We start from the raw sequence: 22,390 nt of genomic DNA on the forward strand, positions 1-22,390 counted from the left end.
AAAATATAGCTTCAACATGCGCCCCCCTCAATTTGAAAACTGGTAATAGTCATCATTTTTAAGTCATGAAATTATAGTGTGTTCTATTTTTTGTTTATATTTTCTAATTTATTTAAAATTGATATGTATCACTGAGTAATAAAATTTTAATTTAATTTAAATTTAAAATACATAACTCCTACTAAGTGAAGTAAGTCAAAAAGAGAAAGGCAAATACCATATGATATCACATGTCTGGAATCTAATGTAGAGCACAAATAAAACTTTCCATGGACTTGGAGAACAGACTCATGGTTGCAAAGGGGGAGGGGGAGGGAGTGGGATGGCCTTGGACTCTGAGGTTAATACATGCAAACTATTGCCTTTGGAATAAGCAATGAGATCCTGCTCTATAGCACTGGGAACTATATCTAGTCACTTATGATGGAGCATGATGGAGGATAATGTGAGAAAAAGAATGTATATAAGTATGTGTGACTGGGTCAATTTGCTGTACAGTAGAAAATTGACAGAACACTGTAAGCCAACTGTAATGGAAAAAATTAAAATCATTTTAAAAAATCAAATCAAATCAAATAAAAAATACACAACTCCTTCCTTCGAAGCCTGGATCCTATTTCATACGTTCAGTGGAAGAAGCAACTGACAAGAGGTCAGGGTGTCTGGGTTCTACTCCCAGCTTACAATTTGCTAAAAGTCATGCTTTCAGTAGGCCATTCAAATCCTGTAGATGCTAATTCTTTTCTCTATTAAATGAACGGCATGGGCTTAATCAGTGTTTCCTAAAATGTGATTGATGTAGGAGGTGATGTTAGGCAGTACACAGATGAAAATTCTATTGCTACAAAAAGGTGTTATTTTAATGTGTAATAGAAAAAATACATCTGCACATAAAATATATGGTTTCACATAAATTAGCCATTAAAACAGGGATAATTTTTGGCATCATCATTTTTAAAGTCTATATAATATAAAAGCCAATTTAATATTAAAATAGTGAATAATGGTATGTGGTACACAAATATTGAAAATATCCTGAAGATTGTGAACCAGTGAGTTCAACACTACTGATGAGGGTACAACTTGTTTTGACTGGGAACTGACCCTTCAGATCAGAGGGCAGAGAGTGGAAGGGAATCCGGGCAAACAGGCCCAAAAGGAGGACGATCTGCATTGAGGAATGAGCAAAAGGAAATTTCATTCAGTATAAAATCAGATTCATCACATATGGGAGCAGTATATCAACTTCTGCTTAGAGACAGAGATTTTAAGAAAATTCCCTCTATAGACCAAGAAACACCTTCACACCCACCCACAAGGCTAGACCCCCATCAGGAGGCCCAGTTGCTGGTTTTGGGACAGGCTGCAGGTGCTGGGAGAGCACTGTGCCGCAAAGCACAAAAGTAGGTGGCTGAGTCCCCGAGGCGGGAGGCTGAGTTATGCCAAACACTATAAAACTTCTCTTCTCCAAGCAGCTCTTTAAAATCTTTGTCTGCCTACTCCTCCTTCCAGCTCGACTGAATTAAAGTCAAAGATGTAAGTCCTTTCCCAGGATCCTGCCTGAACCAATGGAAGCTGTAAAATGTTTTCTTTTGATAAGTACAATTAAGAACGGCATGTGCTCCCTCCTGGATACTCGGGAATGAAGGACTCTGGCCCAGTGTATCTGAGCTGCTCACGCCTGTTTAAACAGAGAACACAGACAGAGGAGATTTATTAATGGCTCACTATTTTTTGAAAGAATAAATTTCCTTTCAACAATCCCCCAGGGGATCCTAGTAAGTCTAACGACCCTTCTATAACTTTCAGATTTATGGTTACTAGAATCTACCCCTCTCATTCATTTCTCTAAAGCCCACCAACTCAGAGTACAGCTGCCAAAACAGAACCACGCAGAAAACTCCCAAGGACTTTTCCATTTCTTCATTCATCAGATTCATGGGGACTCAGGTTGGAGTTTGAGAGCCCTAAGGCTCCAAAGGACTTGTTTATCTGAGCGCATATTCCTGTTTCTGCTGTCACAGGAAGCTCAGAGGCTCCTCAGCCAATCAGAAATTAGATCCATGCCCAAGTGCGCAGACTCACACAGCTATTCCTGATCTCTGAAGAAGTAACAACGGAAAGAGAGCCAGGTGCAGGATTTTGGAGAGCTGCATCAACTGTTTATCCCCTACTGTTCTCTTTCCTTTTTACAACTACAAATTTCTTGAGTACCTACCATGCACAATTTTTAAAAATTGAATAATTAAAAAGTGTCCCTCCCCACAAAAAAATCTAGACATGTTTTTTTACTCTCCTCTCAATGCAAAAGTCTGCTAAATGAGTTCCTGTGTATGAATCTAGTTCTTGACACTAGCTCAGTATATTCGCCTTATATCTGAGCCCTGCCTCATAAAGCTTGTGTGGTTTCTTCTTACAATTTACATCCAATTATACAAGAAGCAAGACATTGTCTTTTTTCTGTGCATAACACCTATAAGATAAAGAAAACAAACAAGAAAGACATTAGAGTTCTTTCAAATAATTAGATGGGATAGGCAAATGTGGAATAAAGGAAAACTGCCAGCCATTACAACAAAGTAACATAATCAATAGTCGGACAGTGGAAAGTTAAGGCTTAATTCATACTTGAAATTTTCTTGCTTTTTTTTTTTTGGTGTTGATTATCTCCACTGCTTCATCTCAGCTATATCCAAGAATAACCACTAATTCGTTGAAACATTATTTTCTACTAATGTTTCAATCTTTAATTAATTAATCCTTACAACCATATGATGAGGTATATGTTTTTTCTAGATGATAAAACATAGGTGCTCTAAGTTTAAGTAATTGTGTCCAAAGTCACACCATTTAGAAAGTTAGTTGTTTTAAACACCAGGTCTGATAATTCCAACGTCCTATCATGTTTGGTTGATGTTTGCTCTTTCTCTTCATATTCTTGGTTTTTTTTTCCTTTTGGTGTGCTTGTGATTCTTTCTTGGTGGGCCAGACCTGATGTACTGGGTGGAAGGAACTGCTGAAATAGGTTTTTAGTCATCTGGTGGTGAGGTGTGGGGGGAGGAGAACTGTTCTATGGCCCTATGATCACATCTCAGTCTTTCATTGAGCCTTTGCTGCTGGACTGTGTTTCACAAGTGTTTCTCTGTGGTTTTCCTCCTTCATCCCCTCCCCAATAAAAGATACAGGATGGCTAGCACTGACTGGAGTTGGGTATTCCCCCCCTTCACTCCAGGTCAGTTAGGCTCCAATAATAGCCCAGCAGGTTAGGTTATGGTTAACTAGTTTCCCCTATAGGGAAGGCCTTGTTAAGAAGAACAGTGTTCTGGTGCATTTCAAAATAGTCCTGCACCCCGACCCTGCCCTCAGAAACATTAGGAGCTTTTTCTCTAGTATTTACCATGGGTACCTGGTTGGTAAATCTGACAATATTGTAGGGTCCTTTAAGACTGTTTTTTAACTCTTAGACTTGTCCACACTGAGCCTCCAGCAATTTATCAATTACAGTTCAGGATTTTCTACTTCTTCACTGGTTCCCGCTGCAGTTTCTGCTCTGAGTCCCTGCTCTGGTAAGCTGCTTCTCTTAGAGTTTGCTGTCTGTGTCTCCAGTCTTGGGGGTAGCAGTTCATCCTTTGTCTTCCCCTCTATAGATCCTAGGACAGTTTAGATTTTTCAATCTGTTCCACTTAGAAAATTAGAAATACAAACAAGGAAAGATATAAAAATAAAAATACCACGTTTTGGAGTTCCCATCGTGGCACAGTGGTTAACGAATCTGACTAGGAACCATGAGGTTGCAGGTTTGGTCCCTGGGGCCTTGCTCAGTGGGTTAAACGATCGGGCATTACCGTGAGCTGTGGTGTAGGTTGCAGATGTGGCTCGGATCCTGCATTGCTGTTGCTCTGGCATAGGCCAGTGGCTACAGCTCTAATTAGACCCCTAGCCTGGGAACCTCCATATGCCACAGGAGCGGCCCAAGAAACAGCAAAAAGACAAAAAAAAAAACCACATTTCTACTGACTGACTATTTTAGTAGTACCTTAGTATATATCCTTTCTGTTTTTCTCAGTCGATATACGCCTTTCCTATAAATATTTATCTCATCTAATTCTCAAACCATTCTTAAATGTCTCAAAGTTCTCACTGTGGCCCGATAGATCTGTGGCATCTTGGGAGTGCTGGGTCTCTTGGGTTTGATCTCTACCCCAGGACAGTGGGTTAAGGGTCCAGCATTGCCACAGCTGTGGCTTAGGTCATGACTACAGTTCAGATCTTATCCCTGGCCTGGGAACTCCATATGTTGCGGGGTGGTCAAAAATGAAAAAAAAAAAAATTTTTTTTAAATGTCTCTAATTGTCCCCAATAAGAGCAACAAGATAATTTGTCAACCTAGGACCACACATAGCAAGTAGGCATTCTGTCCCTTATGTCTCTTTTCTAGAATACCAACATTTGAAGAACCTGGAACAGCTGTCCAGCTTCCTCAGAATGACTGCAACTTCCAGTATCATACTAACATAACAGTCTGAGCAAGGATGTTCTCCAAAAAGGAGTAGTTGTAGGAAACAATAAAAGACTTGATACAGTATCTGAAAAGTTGACTTATGTGGAGCACAGGTAAATCAGTAAGGCAGGTATTTTCTGAGAACTAGAGTAGCCATTAAATGAGGGCTAAAAAGCTGTCAGGTGAAAGGAACCTTGTCAAATATTGTTGTCAGCCTCAATGACTTTTTCCTTTTACACTTATCCCACATTCTACCAGTAGCAAGACCCCATACTGAGCTGATCTCTCCCTTTCAACCAAAATTATCATCGACTTCAGCGGCAGTGATGCAACATGATGGTCTTACCCATGGGAATAGCCAAATATTAAAATAACAGTTATTTTTCTGTGTCGAGTGAGGATATGTATATGCTAATAGACATCTAGGTTCAAGTTCAAACTCAGTTGTGTCACAAGTGCTAGCTCACTTGTGAAATTACATACTTTTCTTTAATGCTCCTGCTCCATCTCACAAGCTTTCTTGACAACCTCCAGGTGCAGGTTTGCACACTAGCTGCAAATGCCTGCGGAGCACAGTGCACCCACCACACAGATGTAGGTGGCTGGAACGCTGAGCCGGGCTGCTGTGATGTGCAGGGTGCTGTGCATGGTGGTTGCATCCAGAGTCGCTGTGTACCTTCCATTTGACTTTTTGCTCTCACTGAAAGTCATGATTATCAGGGAAATAAGACCCCTCTCAGTGTCCTGTTTGTACCACCTTAAGTTATTAAAGGGGCTCACTGTATAATTGCAGTGAATCGTGCAATTCTCTCCCTCCAGGATGGTCAGGGACGGAGGACGCTGTTCCACTTGGTTTTTGCCATTCACCCCTATTCAAAAAAAAAAGAGAGAGATCTGAGAGATAAACCACCATTCTTAATGTTTTCAAATTTGTATCCCTTCCCCCTCATCAAAATGAATCCCAGATGAAACATAAAATGGCCCCATATTCTTCCCTCCTCCTACCCCAATGCAATTCACCTTTGCTGAAAATCCCAAGAAAATGTTCCCTGAATGTCCTGTGTCAATCTGGCTAATCCTCTTCATTTACTTACAATAAAAAAGAAGCCACAAAACTACTAAGGAGGTCCTTAGATGCATCTCCATTCTTCTTCTGCACAGAATTGTCCTGCAAAACTGACTTATCCAGTCAACATAATTTATTTATTTTTTTTTACACTTAACAAAAGGATTTTCAGGGTGTATGCTCAGCCAATTAGAGACTACATGTCTAGTCAAAAACCAGATTGTGTTCCAAGAAGCACAAGTATACCTACAGGCAGGGCCAATGCAAACACTGCCATCTTGAGGTCAGAGCTACAGTTGCTCAAAATCTCGGATTAGTCTTACTGCTAGATTTCCTCATCACTATTTTCAACATGATACTATAAGTACAGTAGTTTAGTGTATAAAGCATATGTTTGAAAACCTTACTATGAATTCTGGCTGTATTGACTAGGAGAGTTAAGCCTCAGCTTTTTCATCTGAAAATAGATGTAGTAACACCTGACAGTTTTTGAAAGATTTAAAAGGCATGATGTTGCAGGCCATCAGCAAGATGGCAGGGTAGGAAGCCCTAGCTCTCTTTCCTACACAGGCATGGATTTAACAATGATATTAGAACCAAAATACCCTGAAAAGAAATTCAGAAATCCAGCTAAAAGTAAAAGCACTCAAGGAAGCACAAACAGAATGGTCACATTTACAGGAGCAATTCACTTTACTAAATCAGTCCCTTGGCCAAATCAAGTCATCTCAGTACCAAGAAGATAGCTTATGTCCATAATTTCCCCCATGGGGAGGGGAGTGAGATTGGAGCATGTGCCTGACCTCGTATCCTCTCAGGGCACCCTCTGTGGGGCACTTTTCTATCTTACCTAATACAAAGTGCTGAATGACAGGCAGAGAGCAATCCTTTGGGATGGTGAGAAACTATGGAAAATGGAGGATGTCTGCTCTGTGGGATTGGAAGAGCAGAACTGAAGTTTTTCCTCCACAGGGAGAAAAGAAAGCCACTACAGCGGAGGGGAAGGAGATGGCCTTATTCCTAGCATTTCAGAATGTTCCTGTAGAGCTGGTTTCTATTTTTCCACATTCAGCATCTGCTCTCCAAGTTTGCAGAATTGTTTTATCTCAAGGAAGGGAAGGAAGTGAAGGGAGCCTTAGGCCTCATAATTCAAAGCATTCTCCACGGAGCCAGATTCTACGTCACATCATACTTAGCACTAAATGAATGGCAGAGCTTGGTCCCTGGGACAGCTAGCAGAAAAGGAAAAGGAATGGCATGGCATTAGAGCTAGTACTGCACTACAAGGTAGGGAAAAGCACAGAACTGAAATATATCCTCCAAAAGGAAGAACAGAACACCAAGGGGTCCTTATCCAAACTTACAGGGCCCTACCAAGGGGGCTGGTCTCTATCTTGCCTCATATTTAGTACTGCTGACCAATGAAAGTATCTTCTAATCAAAACCAGACCATAAATACTGGCAGAGATATTTGCTTCTTCAAATGCTCAAACAACAAAGCAAGACTACAAGGTGCATAAAAAAATCAAGAAAACATGATACTATCAGAGGCAGGAAATAAATCTCCAGTAACCAGTTGAAAGAAATGGAAATCTGTGAATTTACTTACAAATAATTCAAAGTAATCATCTTAAAGAAGCTCAATAACTTACAAAAGAACACAGACAGACAAAAAAAATCAGGAAAACAATGCATGAACAAAGTGAGAAATTCAACAGACATAGAAAACATATAAAGGAATCAAATAGAAATACTGAAGCTGAAGAATGCAATGCTGAACTGAAAAGCTCATTAGAGGGGTTAAAATCAGACTTGATCGAGTAGAAGAAAGAATCAAAAGAATCAGTGAATTTGAAGAAAAGTCACTAGTCAGAGGAATAAAAGAACAAAAAAGAGTAAAGAAAGTCTTAAAGGACTTATGAGACTTCTTAATATCATAAAAGACTACTATGAACAATTATATGCCAACACATTGGATAACTTAGGAGAAACAGACAAATTCCTAGAAACAAACAACCTACCAAGGTTGAATCATGAAGAAATCAATAATTTGAACAAAACAATAACAAGTAGGGAGATTGATTTAATAATGAAAAACCTCAAAAAAAAAAGAAAGAAAAAGAAAAAACAAGACAAGATGGCTTCACTGGTAAATTCCACTGAATATTTAAAGAAGAATTATGGAATTGTCTTGTGCCTCGGCAGGTTAAGGATCTGCCATTGTCACTGCAGCAGCTTGGATTGCTGCTGTGGCATGAGTTCCATCACTGGCCCAGGTACTTCCACATGCTGCAGATACAGAAGAAAAAAAAAAAAAAGGAAAAAGGATTAAAGAAGAATTACCACCCATTCTCAAACTCTTCCCAAAAATTGAAGAGGAGGGAAAAGCATTTCCAAACTCATTTTAAGAGTTCAGCATCATCCTGACTCCAAAACAAAATAAAGACACCACAAGAAAGAAAATTACTGGCCATCTCTAGGGTATATGGATGCAAAAATCCTCAGCAAAATAATGTTCAAACTGAATACCGAAACACATTAAAGGGATCACACACTATGCTCAAGTGGGATTTAACCCTGGGATGAAATGATGGTTGAAAATTCACAAATTAATAGATATATATGATACACTACATTAACAAAATGAAGGACAAAAAATATATGATCATGCAGGAAATCATTTGATGAAAATAATCTTTCATGATAGAGACTTTCAACAAATTAGGTATAGAGGGAATGCACCTCAACATGATAAAGGCCATATACAACAAGCCCACATATAACATTCCACTAAATGATGAAAAGCTGGATGTTCTTCATCTAAGATTAGGAACAAGATAAGGATGCCCATGCTCAACATTACTATTCAACATAGTACTGGAAGTCCTAACCAGAGAAATCAGTTAAGAAAAAAAATAAAATAAAGAGCAACCAAAGAGGAAAAAAAGAGTAAACTTGTCTCTATTTGCAGATGACATGATCTTATATATATAAAATCCTATAGACAACCAAAAATCTGTCTGAAATAATGAATGAACTCCATAAATCTGCAAGAGGCATATTAACATACAAAAATCAGTTGTGTTTCTATACATTGATAATGGAAGGCAGCTATGCTCACCACCATACCACCAACACCATACACCGATAGTAAACTATCAGAGAAAGAAATCAATAAAACATTCTCATTTAAACTAGCATCAAAACACTGAAATATATAGTATAAATTTAACCAAAGATGTGAAACATCTGTGTACTAAAAACATTAATGAAACATTAATGAAAATTAAATTCCCTACTTTAAAAGTAAAGTAAAACATTAATGAGAGAAATTCAAGAAGACACAAACAAATGGAATGATATCCTGTGTTCTTAGATTGGAAAAAATAATATTGTTAAAAATGTCCCTACTACTTAATCCAATCTACAGATTCAATGCAATCCCTATTAAAGTTCCAATGACATTTTTCACAAAAATAGAAAAAAATCCTAAAATTCATATGAAATCACAAAAGACCTCAAAAAGCCAAAGTAACCTTGAGCAAGAACAAAGCTGGAGGCATGTTACTTCTTGATTTCAAAATATACTACAAATCAATTGTAATTGAAAGAGTATAGTAATGACATAAAAACAGACATATGGACCAATGGAGCAGAATAGAGTGCAGAAATAAATCCACGCATTTATGTATCAACTGATCTTTGATACAATGAGAAAAGATAATTCCTATTTCCAATGGAGAAAAGATAGTCTCTTCAATAAGTGGTGATGAGAAAACTAAATATTCCCATATATAAGAATGAAATTCAAACCTTATCTAAAACCTTATACTAAAATCAACTCAAAATGGATTAAAGACTTCAACCTAAGACCAGAAAAAGTGAAGCTAATAGAAGAAAACACAAAGAAAGAGCTTCTTGACATTGGTTTGAGCAATAATTTTTTTGATATGACACAAAAGTAAATTAGTTGTATTGCATCAAACTAAAATATATATATTAAGTCCTGGAGGCAGAAAAAACTCTGCTTCTAGACTGCCTTTAGATGTGAACTACAAAATGAACTCTTCCCTTGTCTCCAGCTTGCCTGCCTGCCCTGCAGAATTTAGACCTGCCAGCCCCCACAAACACATGAGCCAATCTCTGTCTCCATCTGTGTCTACGCACGTGCGCGCGCGCGCGCGCGCACACACACACAACACAGAGAGAGAGAGATTCTGTTGATCCTATTGATTTTGTTTCTCTGGAGAATCCTAATACTGAGAGGTTTTTTTTTTTAATTCATAAAGAAATTTCATATACCAAAAAAATCACAGTCTGACATTTCCATGTACATAAATATACAGAATGATTGTAGGTTTTATATATTTTTGTAAACATTTGTTATATTTCACAGCCCAATAATTTTTAAGTGTTGATGTTGTAAAGAAATGGTTGATCTCTCAGGGACACTTACTTCATCAGGAAAGGACAAAAGCAGGAGCAGTCCAGTAAAATCAAGAGCAAAAAAGCTGAGAGAAGACATGAAAGGAGAGAGGGATTGAGAAAGAAAGGGATAAAAAGAGAACCTCAGACATCAGAACTGTCCAAACCCCTTCTGCTTAAATTAGGGGCAAGATGTTTGAAATATAATCAACTTTCAACAACACCCTCAAGAGAAGCAATGACAGTTACTACAATGGGTTTTTACAGATGAGAAGTGTAAATGTGAACATGAACACAACCTGAGCTTTGAATAAATTGTCTATACAACAATTTTGCATTAAATTTAAAAAAGTGGGTTTTTACAAACGTCATCAGCAAGCTATGTAATAACAGAAAAACAAATTCAAAAATTTCCTTGAAATCAATGACACTGTCTAAAATACTGAGGCAGTGGCAGATTTCAAGTCATTTCAAACAGATAGGATTCTTCTAAGCTCTAAATCCAAGTCTCAATTATTTAAATTCTTGTCTTCAAGGACACTGGTGATAGAAAATTGTCCTTGTTCTCCAATGTTGGGTATGTTGGGTTGTCTACTTTCCATCTTTGTGAAGACTAATTGTGAGCTTGCTATCAGCTACTTAGTCTCGGTCTTCTCAGTCCAAACCAACTGACGGAGCTGGGAACACAGGCAGATAGGTAATTTCCATTGCCTGATGTGACACCTCATACACATCTTGTGAGGCACTGGGGTAGATTTATCTCTCTCTCCTCCTCCAGTAGCATCTCTCCCATTCACATCAATTTCTCTGTATTTATTAGTACCACTGGAATGAAGCTGCCTGGTATATTCTTTACATATCCAGTAAGCTATTGGCATAAAGCACTGCTAATATTGAGGTATAAATACTGGATAAAAAAAAATGCCTTTAAACTCCTGGAAGAGAACACAGGCAAAACATTCTCTGATATCAACCTTATGAATATTTTCTCAGGTCAGTCTCCCAAAGCAACAGAAATAAAAATAAAAATAAACCAATGGGATCTAATCAAACTGACAAGCTTTTGTACAGCAAAGGAAACCAAAAAGACAACTTACAGAATGGGAGAAAATACCAAACAATGCAACTGACAAGGGCTTAATCTCTAGAATATACAAGCAACTTATACAACTCAACAGCAAAAAATCCAAGAACCCAATGGAAAAACGGGCAAAAGACCTGGATAGACATTTGTCCAAGAAAAATGTACAGATGGCCAACAAGCACATGAAAAAATGCTCAACATCCTTGATTAGTAGAGAAATGCAAATCAAAACTATCACGAGATACCACCTCACACCAGTCAGAATGGCCATCATTTATAAGTCCACAAACAAATGCTGGAGGGGGTGTGGAGAAAAGGGAACCCTCCTGCACTGTTGGTGGGAATGTAAGCTGGTACAACCACTATGGAGAATAGTATGGAGCTACCTTAGAAATCTATACATAGAACTACCATATGACCCAGCAATCCCACTCTTGGGCATATATCCAAACAAAACTTTCCTTAAAAAAGATACATGCACCTGTATGTTCATTGCAGCACTATTCACAATAGCCAAAACATGGATACAACCCAAATGTCCATCAACAGATGATTGGATTAGGAAGGTGGTGTATATATACACAATGGAGTACTACTCAGCCATAAAAAGAATGAAATAATGCTATTTGCAGCAACATGGATGGAGCTAGAGACTCTCTTACTGAGTGAAGTAAGTCAGAAAGAGAAAGACAAATACCAAATGATATCACATATCTAGAATTTAATATATGGCACAAATGAACCTTTCCACAGAAAAGAAAATCATGGACTTGGAGAATAGACTTGTGCTTGCCAAGGGGGAGGGGGAGGGAGTGGTGTGGATGGAGAGCTTGGGGTTAATAGATGCAAACTATTGCCTTTGGAATGGATTAGCCATGAGATTCTGCTGTGTAGCACTGGGAACTATGTCTAGTCACTTATGATGGAGCATGATAATGTGAGAAAATAGAATGTGTACATGTATGTGTAACTGGGTCACCATGCTGTACAGTAGAAAAAAAATAGTATTGGGGAAATAACAATTAAAAATAAAGAAAAAAAGAAAAAAGAATGCCTTGGAGTTCTCTTGTGGCTCAGCTCATTAAGGATCCAGTGTTGTTACTGCTGCAGCTCAGGTCACTGCTGTGGCGCGGGTTCAATCCATGGTCCAAAAACTTCCACATGCTGCAGGTGCAGCCTAAAAGATAAAAAATGCCTTGGTTGAAAATCATAATAAGGAAAAATAAAAAAGATAGGGAAAAAGACAAATACAAAGTTTAAAATCAATGAAGAAAAATGAGTTATTGAAGATGCTGAGCCTGGGTAGCTGTCTCAAAATAAACAAAATCTAAGGAAAATGAAATGTTTAAAAAATGAGATAAAATTGTATCATTTTAGAGTGCTACAGGTTTTTAAGCATAAAATATAGCTTAGAATCCATAAAGGAAATTTTTGATAAATTTATTATACACTATTTTAAAAATTCTACATGGCAAACAAACAAGATCATAAAGTCAGATAGACTATATTAAACTTTTTTAAATGACACATATATATGACAGCTTTATGACGACTTTCTTAACACAGAGAATGTTCTTTAAAATCTACACTCAAATGACTATAACAGTGGGGAATGGGCAGATATATGAATGGACAAATTATACAAAAGCATACAAATAACTTAAATGGAATGAAGTTCCATCTTAATAATTTAAAGTTACTAAAAATAAAAAAAAGCCTAATTGATAAGCAAAAGTTCAAAACCTTAGTAATAACATTTGGGGAAAATAGGTATTCTGCCTAATCACCAATTGATAGTACAACTTAGCTATAAGAAAATTTGTTGAATCGTACAGACTACAATAAGTATGTTACTTTCTTGAATAATATTTTATTTCCCTGAAGTGAACAGTTAATTATCATCTTTTAAATTTTTAATTATTTTGGCTTTCTTACCTTATATGTTCTGTTGCTCAATTCATAATGGCTAACTTCCAACTTTCTACTGGGTGAGGGAAGAAACCATTGCTTCTTATGCAGGAACTGGTAGGGAACATCGGTTGTCTGCTGCTTGTATGTTTTCAGTCCTCCTATTTTGAACCTCCACTCCCTGAATGCCCTCAAAACACACACACAGAGCACCATCCACCCTAATTATCCAAGTGTAATTGGTGCTTCTATTTTCTAAGCCCCTCCACAAGGGTACGGCATACACGCAAGGGCTTCTTGTTGCTTCTTACCTGAGGTCCAGGTTTCATTGTTTATGTGGTTTTACCTTGAAATTACCTTGGCCCTGGATGAGGAAATATTTATGTCAGTTTTCAGATTCACTAAGGGAAAGTTGGGTATGTGGAATATTCATTTTTTGTTCTTATGCTCTAGCCGTTGGTATGATTTTTGTATCAACCAGAGTCTGAGAGACAAACCAGCACAGACTGTGCTGGAACCAGAATGGATCAAAAAGTCAGAGACATTCAGCATCCAGGCCCCTGGTGCTGCTCAGAGTGTGTGCTCAACTCCCCCTGCAGTTCCTGCCACTGTGTCATTCAGAGCACGGTAATACACAGCCGAATCTGAGTCTTGGACTGAGGCTTTCTCCAAGTTGAAGGATTTTGATTATTTGTGGTGTGTGGCTTCGAAACCTTTGTTGCTTTGCTTATTGTTGGCCTTCGTGGCTCTCAGAAGGAGCTGTAGATGTTCTCCAGGATACTGAACATACCAGAAAAGAAGGAGGTAACCTATGGCTGAATAAGTACAGTTCACAGTCAGGGTAGCTGTTTCTGAAAGGGTCACTTGACCATCCTGGATTACTGAGAATCCACAGGTTTGTCCTGGGAAAAAATAAAAAGAGTTCTGTATCACCTTGAACAGAAACCTCTGTGATAAAATTATGGTTAAATGTTTTGTTGACATAACAGAACAAAGAATTCAAATTTTTCGAGGTATTTCACTTACCGAGAATTAAGATTATCACAGTCACTAAGCCTGGAGATAAACTCATCTCTAAAGTGTCGCCTGAGTAATGTTCTTGATTCTTAACATGAAGAAATGTTGAAGTTAAAGTGATAGAGCGAAGCCTAGTTTCAGACAGGAAATGTGTTTGTTTTAGGAAGCTGCACCCCCTGGTGGTCAGGGACAGAAATGGGATGCATGTTTCCTGGTCTCCCCAAATCAGAAAAATGTTATTTTTTACTTTATCTAGGAGGCACATGTCTGTCTTCAGGTGGCCCTTGGAAATCTTTTCAACAGCTGTCATAAACTCTCAGGTCTGTTTTGTTCTTAAAATACTACCTGACATGGAAGTTCTTCAGCAGAGTAGCTCAGGTGTCTCTTTCTTTCTTTCTCTCTTTCTTTTTCTTTATTCCAGCCACTCCCACAGCATGTAGACATTCCAGGGGCAGGGACTGAACCCCTGGCACAGCAGCGACCCAAGTCGCTGCAGAGACAAGGCCAGATCCCTAAACCACTGAGCCATAAGAGAACTACCCAAGTATCTCTACAGCTGAGAAGATATCAATTTTCTTAAGCACTTTAATACAGTATTTTATCTTCTCACGTAGCGATCGTGGATCAGCGTATATAACCCACTGAATGTCAGGAAAGGGTTTAAGGCTGATTGCAGAGGAAGTAATGAGAAGTCAAGTCAGTATCAAATGAATCTGTGTTTTTCAGCATTGTACCTCAGTTTATAGAACAACAGTGACTGACATTTATTACATGCTCTCTGAATATCTGCTATACGAGACAAAAATAATAAATAAAGGGTCTTTGGTTGAGGATCACTGCTACTTGAAACAAAATATTTTCTTGGTCCTAAAATAATATCATTTGTAAAAAATGCTATCTTCTTAATAAAATTTTTTTCAGGGGAAAAAAATCACACTATCTCATCAATAATCAATATCAGAACTACTAAAATGTGAAAACAATAAAATAAATATCATAATTAAAGTTATCAAATCTTTATAGAATGATCTGAGATCAATGCCTTATCCTCGAATATGAAAGATGGATGTATGTGTACAACTGATTCACTTTGCTGTACACCTGAAACTAACACAACATTGTAAGTCAACTATACTCCAATATATTTCTTTAAAAATACTTTATTCTCCCACTATTTCCTTGTTTCCAAGATAAAATGGCTAATCTATGTGAATCAGACAAGAACTTATCCTATACTCCTAGTGAACATCTAACCTTAAGGATGCTTTCTATTGCCATCCATCTGCGGCGTTTTGTGGCCAAACTTTAATCAGACAATTTTCCTCCTCTAGTTTGGGAACCCTAATGATGTGGATTTGCATCGAAACAAACATGTTGCATTTGCATCAACAAACACGTTGCCTGGAACATGAATTAGAACTCTTTTCTCCCCAGCTGTTCAAATTATTAAAGACAGAGCTGATATTAATACAACATCTAATGACAGAGTCAATATGTGAGTGATTTAAAATTACAGATTCTGGGATCCCGCCACTAACTTCATGAATCATATTTTCCAGGATTGAGATATCCATGAATGTATAATTTTTAAAAGCTCTCAGATGGTTTTGTTGAGCCGGTCCAATACCAGTTTATAAGATTTCACTTGTGATCAGTCTTCTAGACCAAGATGGTCCTCAAAGAGTAGGGAGAAAGCTCTGCGATCAGTGTGGAAAAATGTCCCCACGACTACACATTTTTTTTAAACTGGTCTTTTGCTATGAAGTACCAGCAGCAAAAACAAGCACTGCTTCAGCTCCCTTTTCATGGCCATTCATAAAATAAACCAGAAAATCCTGAGGGCTATCAGGATGAAATTCTGGAGGGGGATGACTCTTCTGTAAAGCCCTGCAACCATAGACCCCCTAGGCACATAGATGGAAGCTTAGTTCAGTCTGTTCCCAGAAGTTCACTCTCCATAGGTTCAGATCAAGGAGTTTCATGAATCCAAAGACAACATGTGAATACTTTCCCAGATCCAGATTTAAGTAACAAAGTAAGGTTAGATAATGTTTGGTTTCACATATCCCTTTCCTTCTCCTTCACTTTTCTAATCATATTGTCAGAATTTACCTTAAAACTATGCTCAGAAGGGATTCTGGGGAAAAAACAGCTACAAAATTCTGTTTTGACATACTAGAGAGAAAGCAAAAATAGCTTGGGGTGATGTTGAATTGAAAAGAAACATATAACACATAAGTGCAAAAAACTGCTATCCACACTTAAAAAAAAAAAAAAAACTACAACATCGTTTAAGTCCAATGAGAACATAGAGAAGAAATATTTGCATTTGGGGTCACACTAGAAGACAGGTACAACACTGAGAAAGATATTTATTACTGTCAACCTAATGTTGACTTAGGTTTTTGTTGTTGTTGTTTGTTTCTTGTTTTTGTCTCTTTAGGGATGCACCCATGGCATATGGATGTTCCCAGGCTAGGGGTCTAATTGTAGCTGTAGCCACCAGCTTATGCCACAGCCATAGCAGCTCAGATCCGAGCCGCATCTGCAACCTACACCACAGCTCGTGGCAACGCTGGATCCTTAACCCACTGAGGCCAGGAATCATACCTGCATTCTCATGGATACTAGTCAGGTTCGTTAATGGCTGAGCCACAGTGTGAACTCCCTGACTTAGGTTTTTAATGGTTTTATTAACATATAACTTTCATTTAAAAAAATACTGTAGTTATTTTAAGCAAAAATTTAATAAATTTGACATATGTACACATTCATGAAGCCATAACCACAATCAAGATAATGAACAATGCATCAACCTAAAGGTTTCCTCACCTCTCTTTGCAGTCCTTCTCTCAACTCTCTCCCCATCTCCTACTCCCATTTTCGTGCACCACTTCTGTCCTAAATTAGTTTGCGTATTTTATGATATAAATGGAATTACATGTACTCTTTTGTCTAGCTTCTTTCACTCAGTGTAATTATTTTAAAATTCTTTCATGGTTATAAGTATCAGTGGTTCCTTCCTTCATGATGCCCAGTAGTATTCCATTATACAAATATAAAACAATTGGTTTATCTATTCACCTGTTGACAAACATTTCTGTTAGTTCCAGTTTAGGACTGTTACAAATAAAGCTGCTTTGTGGAGCTCCCGTCATGGCTCAGAGGAAATGAATCTGACTAGCATCCATGAGAATGAAGGTTCGATCCCTGGCCTTGCTCAGTGGGCTAAGGATCTGGCATTGCTGTGGCTGTGGTGTAGGCCAGTGGCTACAGCTCCAATTAGACCCCTAGCCTGGGAACCTCCATATGCCATGGGTGCAGCCCTAAAATAAATAAATAAAGTTGCTTTGAACTTTTGAGTAGCAGATTTTTTTTTTAAATAGACATATGCATTTCTCTTGGGTCAATATCTGGAAGTAAAATGGTTGAAGCATGTGGTAGATGTATATTTGACTTTATTAAACATACTTATTTGTTCTAGTAGATTTCCTTGGATTTTTCTATTCAGACAGGTTTGCTTTTGCCTTTCCAAACTGTATGTCTTTTGTTTGTTTTGCTTGCCTTATTGCACTGGATATAATCCCTAGTAAAATATAAAATCAAAGTGACAAGAGACAAAATCTTCCCCTAGTCCTGAAATTAGGGAGAAATCATTCATTCTTTCACCAAGTATGATATTTGATGTGGTTTCTGCTGAGGTTCTTTATTAGGTTGAGGAAATTCCCTTTAATTCCTAATTCACTGAGTTTCTAATCAGGAATAGAAGCTAGATTTTGTCAAGTGATTTTTTTCTGGATCTATTGAGGTTACCCTTATTAATTAATCATTGGCTATTTGTCAGTCTCTATAGCTACATCATTGATAAATTTTCAATATAAAATATCAAATATATCACTCTCTCATTTTATATAATAATGAAGTAAAGCTCACACAAGAGTTCATGGTAACAAAGTTCATGAAACAAAGTTCATGGTAAGGCTAATAGTTCTGAACACAAATCTCTTCGATTGCAAAATCTATTTCTTGTTTTTTTCTGCAATAGGTTATTTTCAGAGAAAATTGGAGAGACTAGAGGCTGGCAGAATTACTTCTCCTTAAGCATTTGAAAAACTTTAAGATAGTCTGTTACCTTTATTTATTTATTCTGTTCTTTATTTATTCATATTGAACTAATAAAAATGATTAAATAATTGCAGATTTGGCTCTTTCACCAAAAGAAGAAACATATTATAAAGGATACCCAATATGCAATTCAGGAGCTGACCACTCGGTGGAGCCTTGACTGTACCAATTATTAGGCACCTAAGGAACAAGGCACTGTAGCGGGCTGACAAACTCTTCTAGGTTTAAGTGAACCACCAGGGTACTGAAACTTCATTCATGGCTAGTGATCACTCACTTTCTGTATTGCTTGAAAGTGGCTTGTGATAAAGCAGTCTAGAGCGCAGATGTTCAAATTAACCAGTATAAACATTTCTTAAATTTAAAAATAGAATTGCCACAAGATCCAGCAGACCCACTTCTAGATACTTTAAAAAATTGAAAGAATGTGCATATGTGCCCCAAAATATTGAGTTATTTATATATTCATGTTTCCACCAAAAGGTGAAAGCAACCCAAAATATCTATCAACGGATGAATAGATAGACAAAATATGGTGTATACATACAGTGGAATACTATTCAACCTTAAAAAGGAAAGAAATTCTAACACATGCTACAACATGGATGACAGTTGAATACATTATGTTAAATGAAATGTCTCAGAATGACCAACATTGCATGATTCTACTTACACGGGCTGTCTAAAGTAGTCAAACTCATCAAAAGAGAAAGTAGAATGGTTGTGGCCAGGGGCTGGAGGGACAGAGGAAGGGGGAGTTACTGTTTTTATGAGTGTAAATTTTCAGATTTTCTAGAGATGGCTGGTAGTGCTGATTGAACAACAATGTAAATGCACTTAATATTACTGGATTGTACACTTTAAAATTGTTAACATGAAAAAATATCTGTTAAATCTGTAAAATTTTTGTTAAAAGTTTAAAACACTTCTTTTAAGATTTCTACACTATAAGAGTTCCTGCAGTGGCACAGTGGGTTAAGGATCCAACATGTCTCTGTGGAGGTGCCAGTTTAATCCCCAGCCCCACACAGTGGGTTAAGGATCTGATGTTGCTGCAGCTATGGTGTAGGTCCCGGCTCCAGCTCGGATTCTGTCCCTTGCCAGGGAACTTCTCTATGCCGCAGGGACAGCCAAAAAAGAAAGAAAAAGATTTCTATCCCACACAACTGCTTTCCAAATGCAAATATAATAGACAGTTACAATACAAAAATATTTATCAGTCATCCACTACCATTCAAATTTTAAGGTACTGAAAAAAGTGGGGTTAGAGGTAGAACGAAAAAATTAGAGAGAAGGGGTATTTGGGATTGTGGAACCACTGATTGAAAAAAGGCCTGGAGATAGGCAAAATGTGCCACATGATAGCAAAAATGCTTTTCAAGGAGTGGTGCAGTGAAAGGCAAGAACAGAGAAAGAAGATAATCCACTGTATGCTCCTTCACTAAGTATTAAGAGCCATCAATTTATTGATCATTTTGTGGATAAGACTGGTGGAGGCAGGAAACTTACATTATGGAACCTGTGCTCTTCCCATGCTAGAGGTGTTAATAAGATGGAGTTAGTATTAGCACGAAGTTTGTGACATATTAGGCACATTAGAGAGAAAATAAGAGTACATTAACTCAACTAACAAAACTAAATGAATTTAGGAGTTTCCATTGTGGCTCAGCGGTAATGAACCTGACTGGTATACATGAGAATGCAGGTTCAATCCCCGGCCTTGCTCAGTGGGTTAAGGATCCAGTGTTGCTGTGAGCTGTGGTATAAGTCGTAGACATGGCTTAGATCTGGCGTTGCTGTGGCTGTGGTGCAGGCGGGCAGCTGTAGCTCTGATTTGACCCCTAGCCTGGCAACTTCCCTATTCCATGGGTTTGGCCTTAAAAAGACCAAAAAATAGGAGTTCCCGTCTCAATGGAAGCGAATCCGACTAGGAACCATGAAGTTGCAAGTTTGATCCCTGGCCTCGCTCAGTGGGTTAAGGATCTGGTGGTGCCATGAGCTGTGGTGTCGGTCTCAGACACGGCTCGGATCTGGCGTTGCTGTGGCTCTGGCGTAGGCTGGCAGCTATAGTTCCGATTAGACCCCTAGCCTGGGAACCTCCATATGCTGCAGATGTGGCCCTAAAAAGACAAAAGACCAAAAAATAATAGTGAAAGTTTTAAAAATAAAATAATGTATTAAATAGTGTAAAGCAGCATGATATTCAAAAGAGGAAAACTAGAGAGATTACACAACCTTCCTCATTCAAAACAATGCCTTTAATATAATATATATTCAATAATATAATATATATTCAATTCAAAATCAATGAACAAATTGAAATGAAGGTTCAAATCATACATATTTTTACTGATTTTCGAGTCAGATGTTTCTGAATTTCCTTGGTCAATCCTTGTAGCTCATGTTAATTTTAAATGGCAAAGATTTTATGTGCCTATTTTTCTGTCTTCAATAAACAATTTAAACCTGGAGTTTCTGCTGTGGCACAGCAGATTAAGGATCTGGCATTGCCACAGCTAGGACAATAGGGTCACAGCTGCAGCTTGGATTCAATCCCTGGCCCAGGGACTTTCATATGCTGCAGGTGTGGGGGAAAAAATTAAACCCAAATTTTCAGGGATAAGGATTTTTTGATGAAGCATAGCTCCAGATGTAGTCCATGAACCTAGAGAAGTATTTTCTTAGAATGAGTATTTTCCCTCAAACACTACACCTGTGCTGCCACAGCCCTAACCACTTCCTGTCTGTGATGGCAACTCTCAGCCCTGGACCCAACAGCAGGTGGATGTATCAAGGAGAACTGTGGGTTTTGGTACACCTCCCTCCAACACACCTCTCGCTGTGGGCTCACTCAGTGCACAGAAGTAGTCTGCAGAGTCCTCCACCTGTGCATCTGAGATGACAAGTTGGATGGATTTGTTTGCCTTCTGGAAATTCAGTGAGTAGCGACCTTCTGTGGCATTTTCTTGGCTATAAGTGTCCTGACGAATAAGGAGAATCATTGCCCCACTGCTGGGCTGCTTGTACCAGAAGAGACTATAACTGAAACTACTGGTATCATATGTACAGTTCAAGGTCACAGTGTCCTTTTCTGGCATTTTGACTGGTAGTTGATCTTGAGTTACACTTTGGGCCATACTGGGACCTGAAGGAAAAAACAGAATAAGTGTTTTAGGAATAAGAGTTGTGGACAAAGAAATTCTGTTTTACACCCAGCTACCCTTCTCTCCCAGGGTACCCATAAGACTGCCTGCTCCCCCAGTCTTTAGGTCATGGAGAAAGCACAACCCCGCCTGGGCCATCCCTACCGAGCCACAGTGAAGCCACGACCACCTTCAGAAGGCTGGAGAGAAGCATGTTTGAATTCTTCCACTAGAAGGAAAATACCTTCTTCCTCAACTTCAAGGCTCTGCAAGGTGAGGCGAGCCTGACCGTGGGAGGCTGGAACTGTTGGTTTATGTGCTGCTGCTGCTGCCCCAGAATAGGAAACAGGGCTTCCTGGTATAGCAAGTTCATGTGGGTTATGTCAAAACTTCTCTGTGGACTAGGTGACAAGCTCACTCAACCCCAACTTCCTTTTGTATTAACCAGTGCCTCAATCGATAGCAACTACATCTGAAAATAAATGAGTTAAATTTGATATTGAAAAGGAGACTGAAGATTTGATTAACTGCTATGTTCAGTCATTGCATCTATGATGGAAGTTAAAAAAACGACATGGAAACAATATAAGATGTAATTATCATGTATCCTCACAGCTCTGTAAGTTGTTCTTTCACTTAAAGTAAAAACAAATCACAATAATAAGAAGGCAAAGCTGTTTGGACTAATTACTGCAGCTTTTTCAACCTCTATATTAATATAGCAATCACTGTAATTCTTCATCACCAACATCTGTTAAGTTATCTTGGGACCAAAGAGCAGGAGAAAAGATAATTTTCTCTTTGCAGAAGACAAGATTGAAGCTCCAAGAGATGGAGTCCTGTCACAGAGGCCCTCTTCTCTACTAGTTTTGACAGCCTAGTTCTGTTCAGAAAGGCCAGAACAGAGGCCAGAGTTTTGTCATTAGGTTATTAAACTTTTGAATGTATATTTTTCTCATTAACTCAATTGGAACCCTAAAAGAGCCACAAGAAACCTCCTTATTCTGTGTGTCCAACTCTAAAGGGACTATATCGCAGGTGGCCTCATTCACCTCTGTAAGATAGCTAATTGTAAGATCACCACCGATTGTAATAAACTGTTCTTTGTGTATGAATATAAG

General features: G+C 38.2%; 1 long non-coding RNA gene and 1 gene segment (V, D, J or C); both read right to left on the reverse strand.

Annotated features, from left to right (window-relative positions):
• Positions 1–5,313: 5,313 nt before the first annotated feature.
• LOC125134969 (uncharacterized) lies at positions 5,314–14,056 on the reverse strand. Its single transcript, XR_007136877.1, has 3 exons — positions 14,011–14,056; positions 13,012–13,886; positions 5,314–5,370 (listed from the first exon to the last, which is right to left on the reverse strand). It is a non-coding gene; the product is annotated as an uncharacterized LOC125134969 (long non-coding RNA).
• Positions 14,057–20,696: 6,640 nt separating this feature from the next.
• LOC125134970 (T cell receptor alpha variable 14/delta variable 4-like) lies at positions 20,697–21,738 on the reverse strand. The segment is given in 2 exon segments: positions 20,697–21,271; positions 21,435–21,738. Coding segments are annotated over 2 exon segments (435 nt in total).
• Positions 21,739–22,390: the final 652 nt, after the last annotated feature.

The sequence above is a fragment of the Phacochoerus africanus genome, chromosome 9 (assembly GCF_016906955.1).
Source record: "Phacochoerus africanus isolate WHEZ1 chromosome 9, ROS_Pafr_v1, whole genome shotgun sequence".
NCBI classification, from domain to species: domain Eukaryota; kingdom Metazoa; phylum Chordata; class Mammalia; order Artiodactyla; family Suidae; genus Phacochoerus; species Phacochoerus africanus.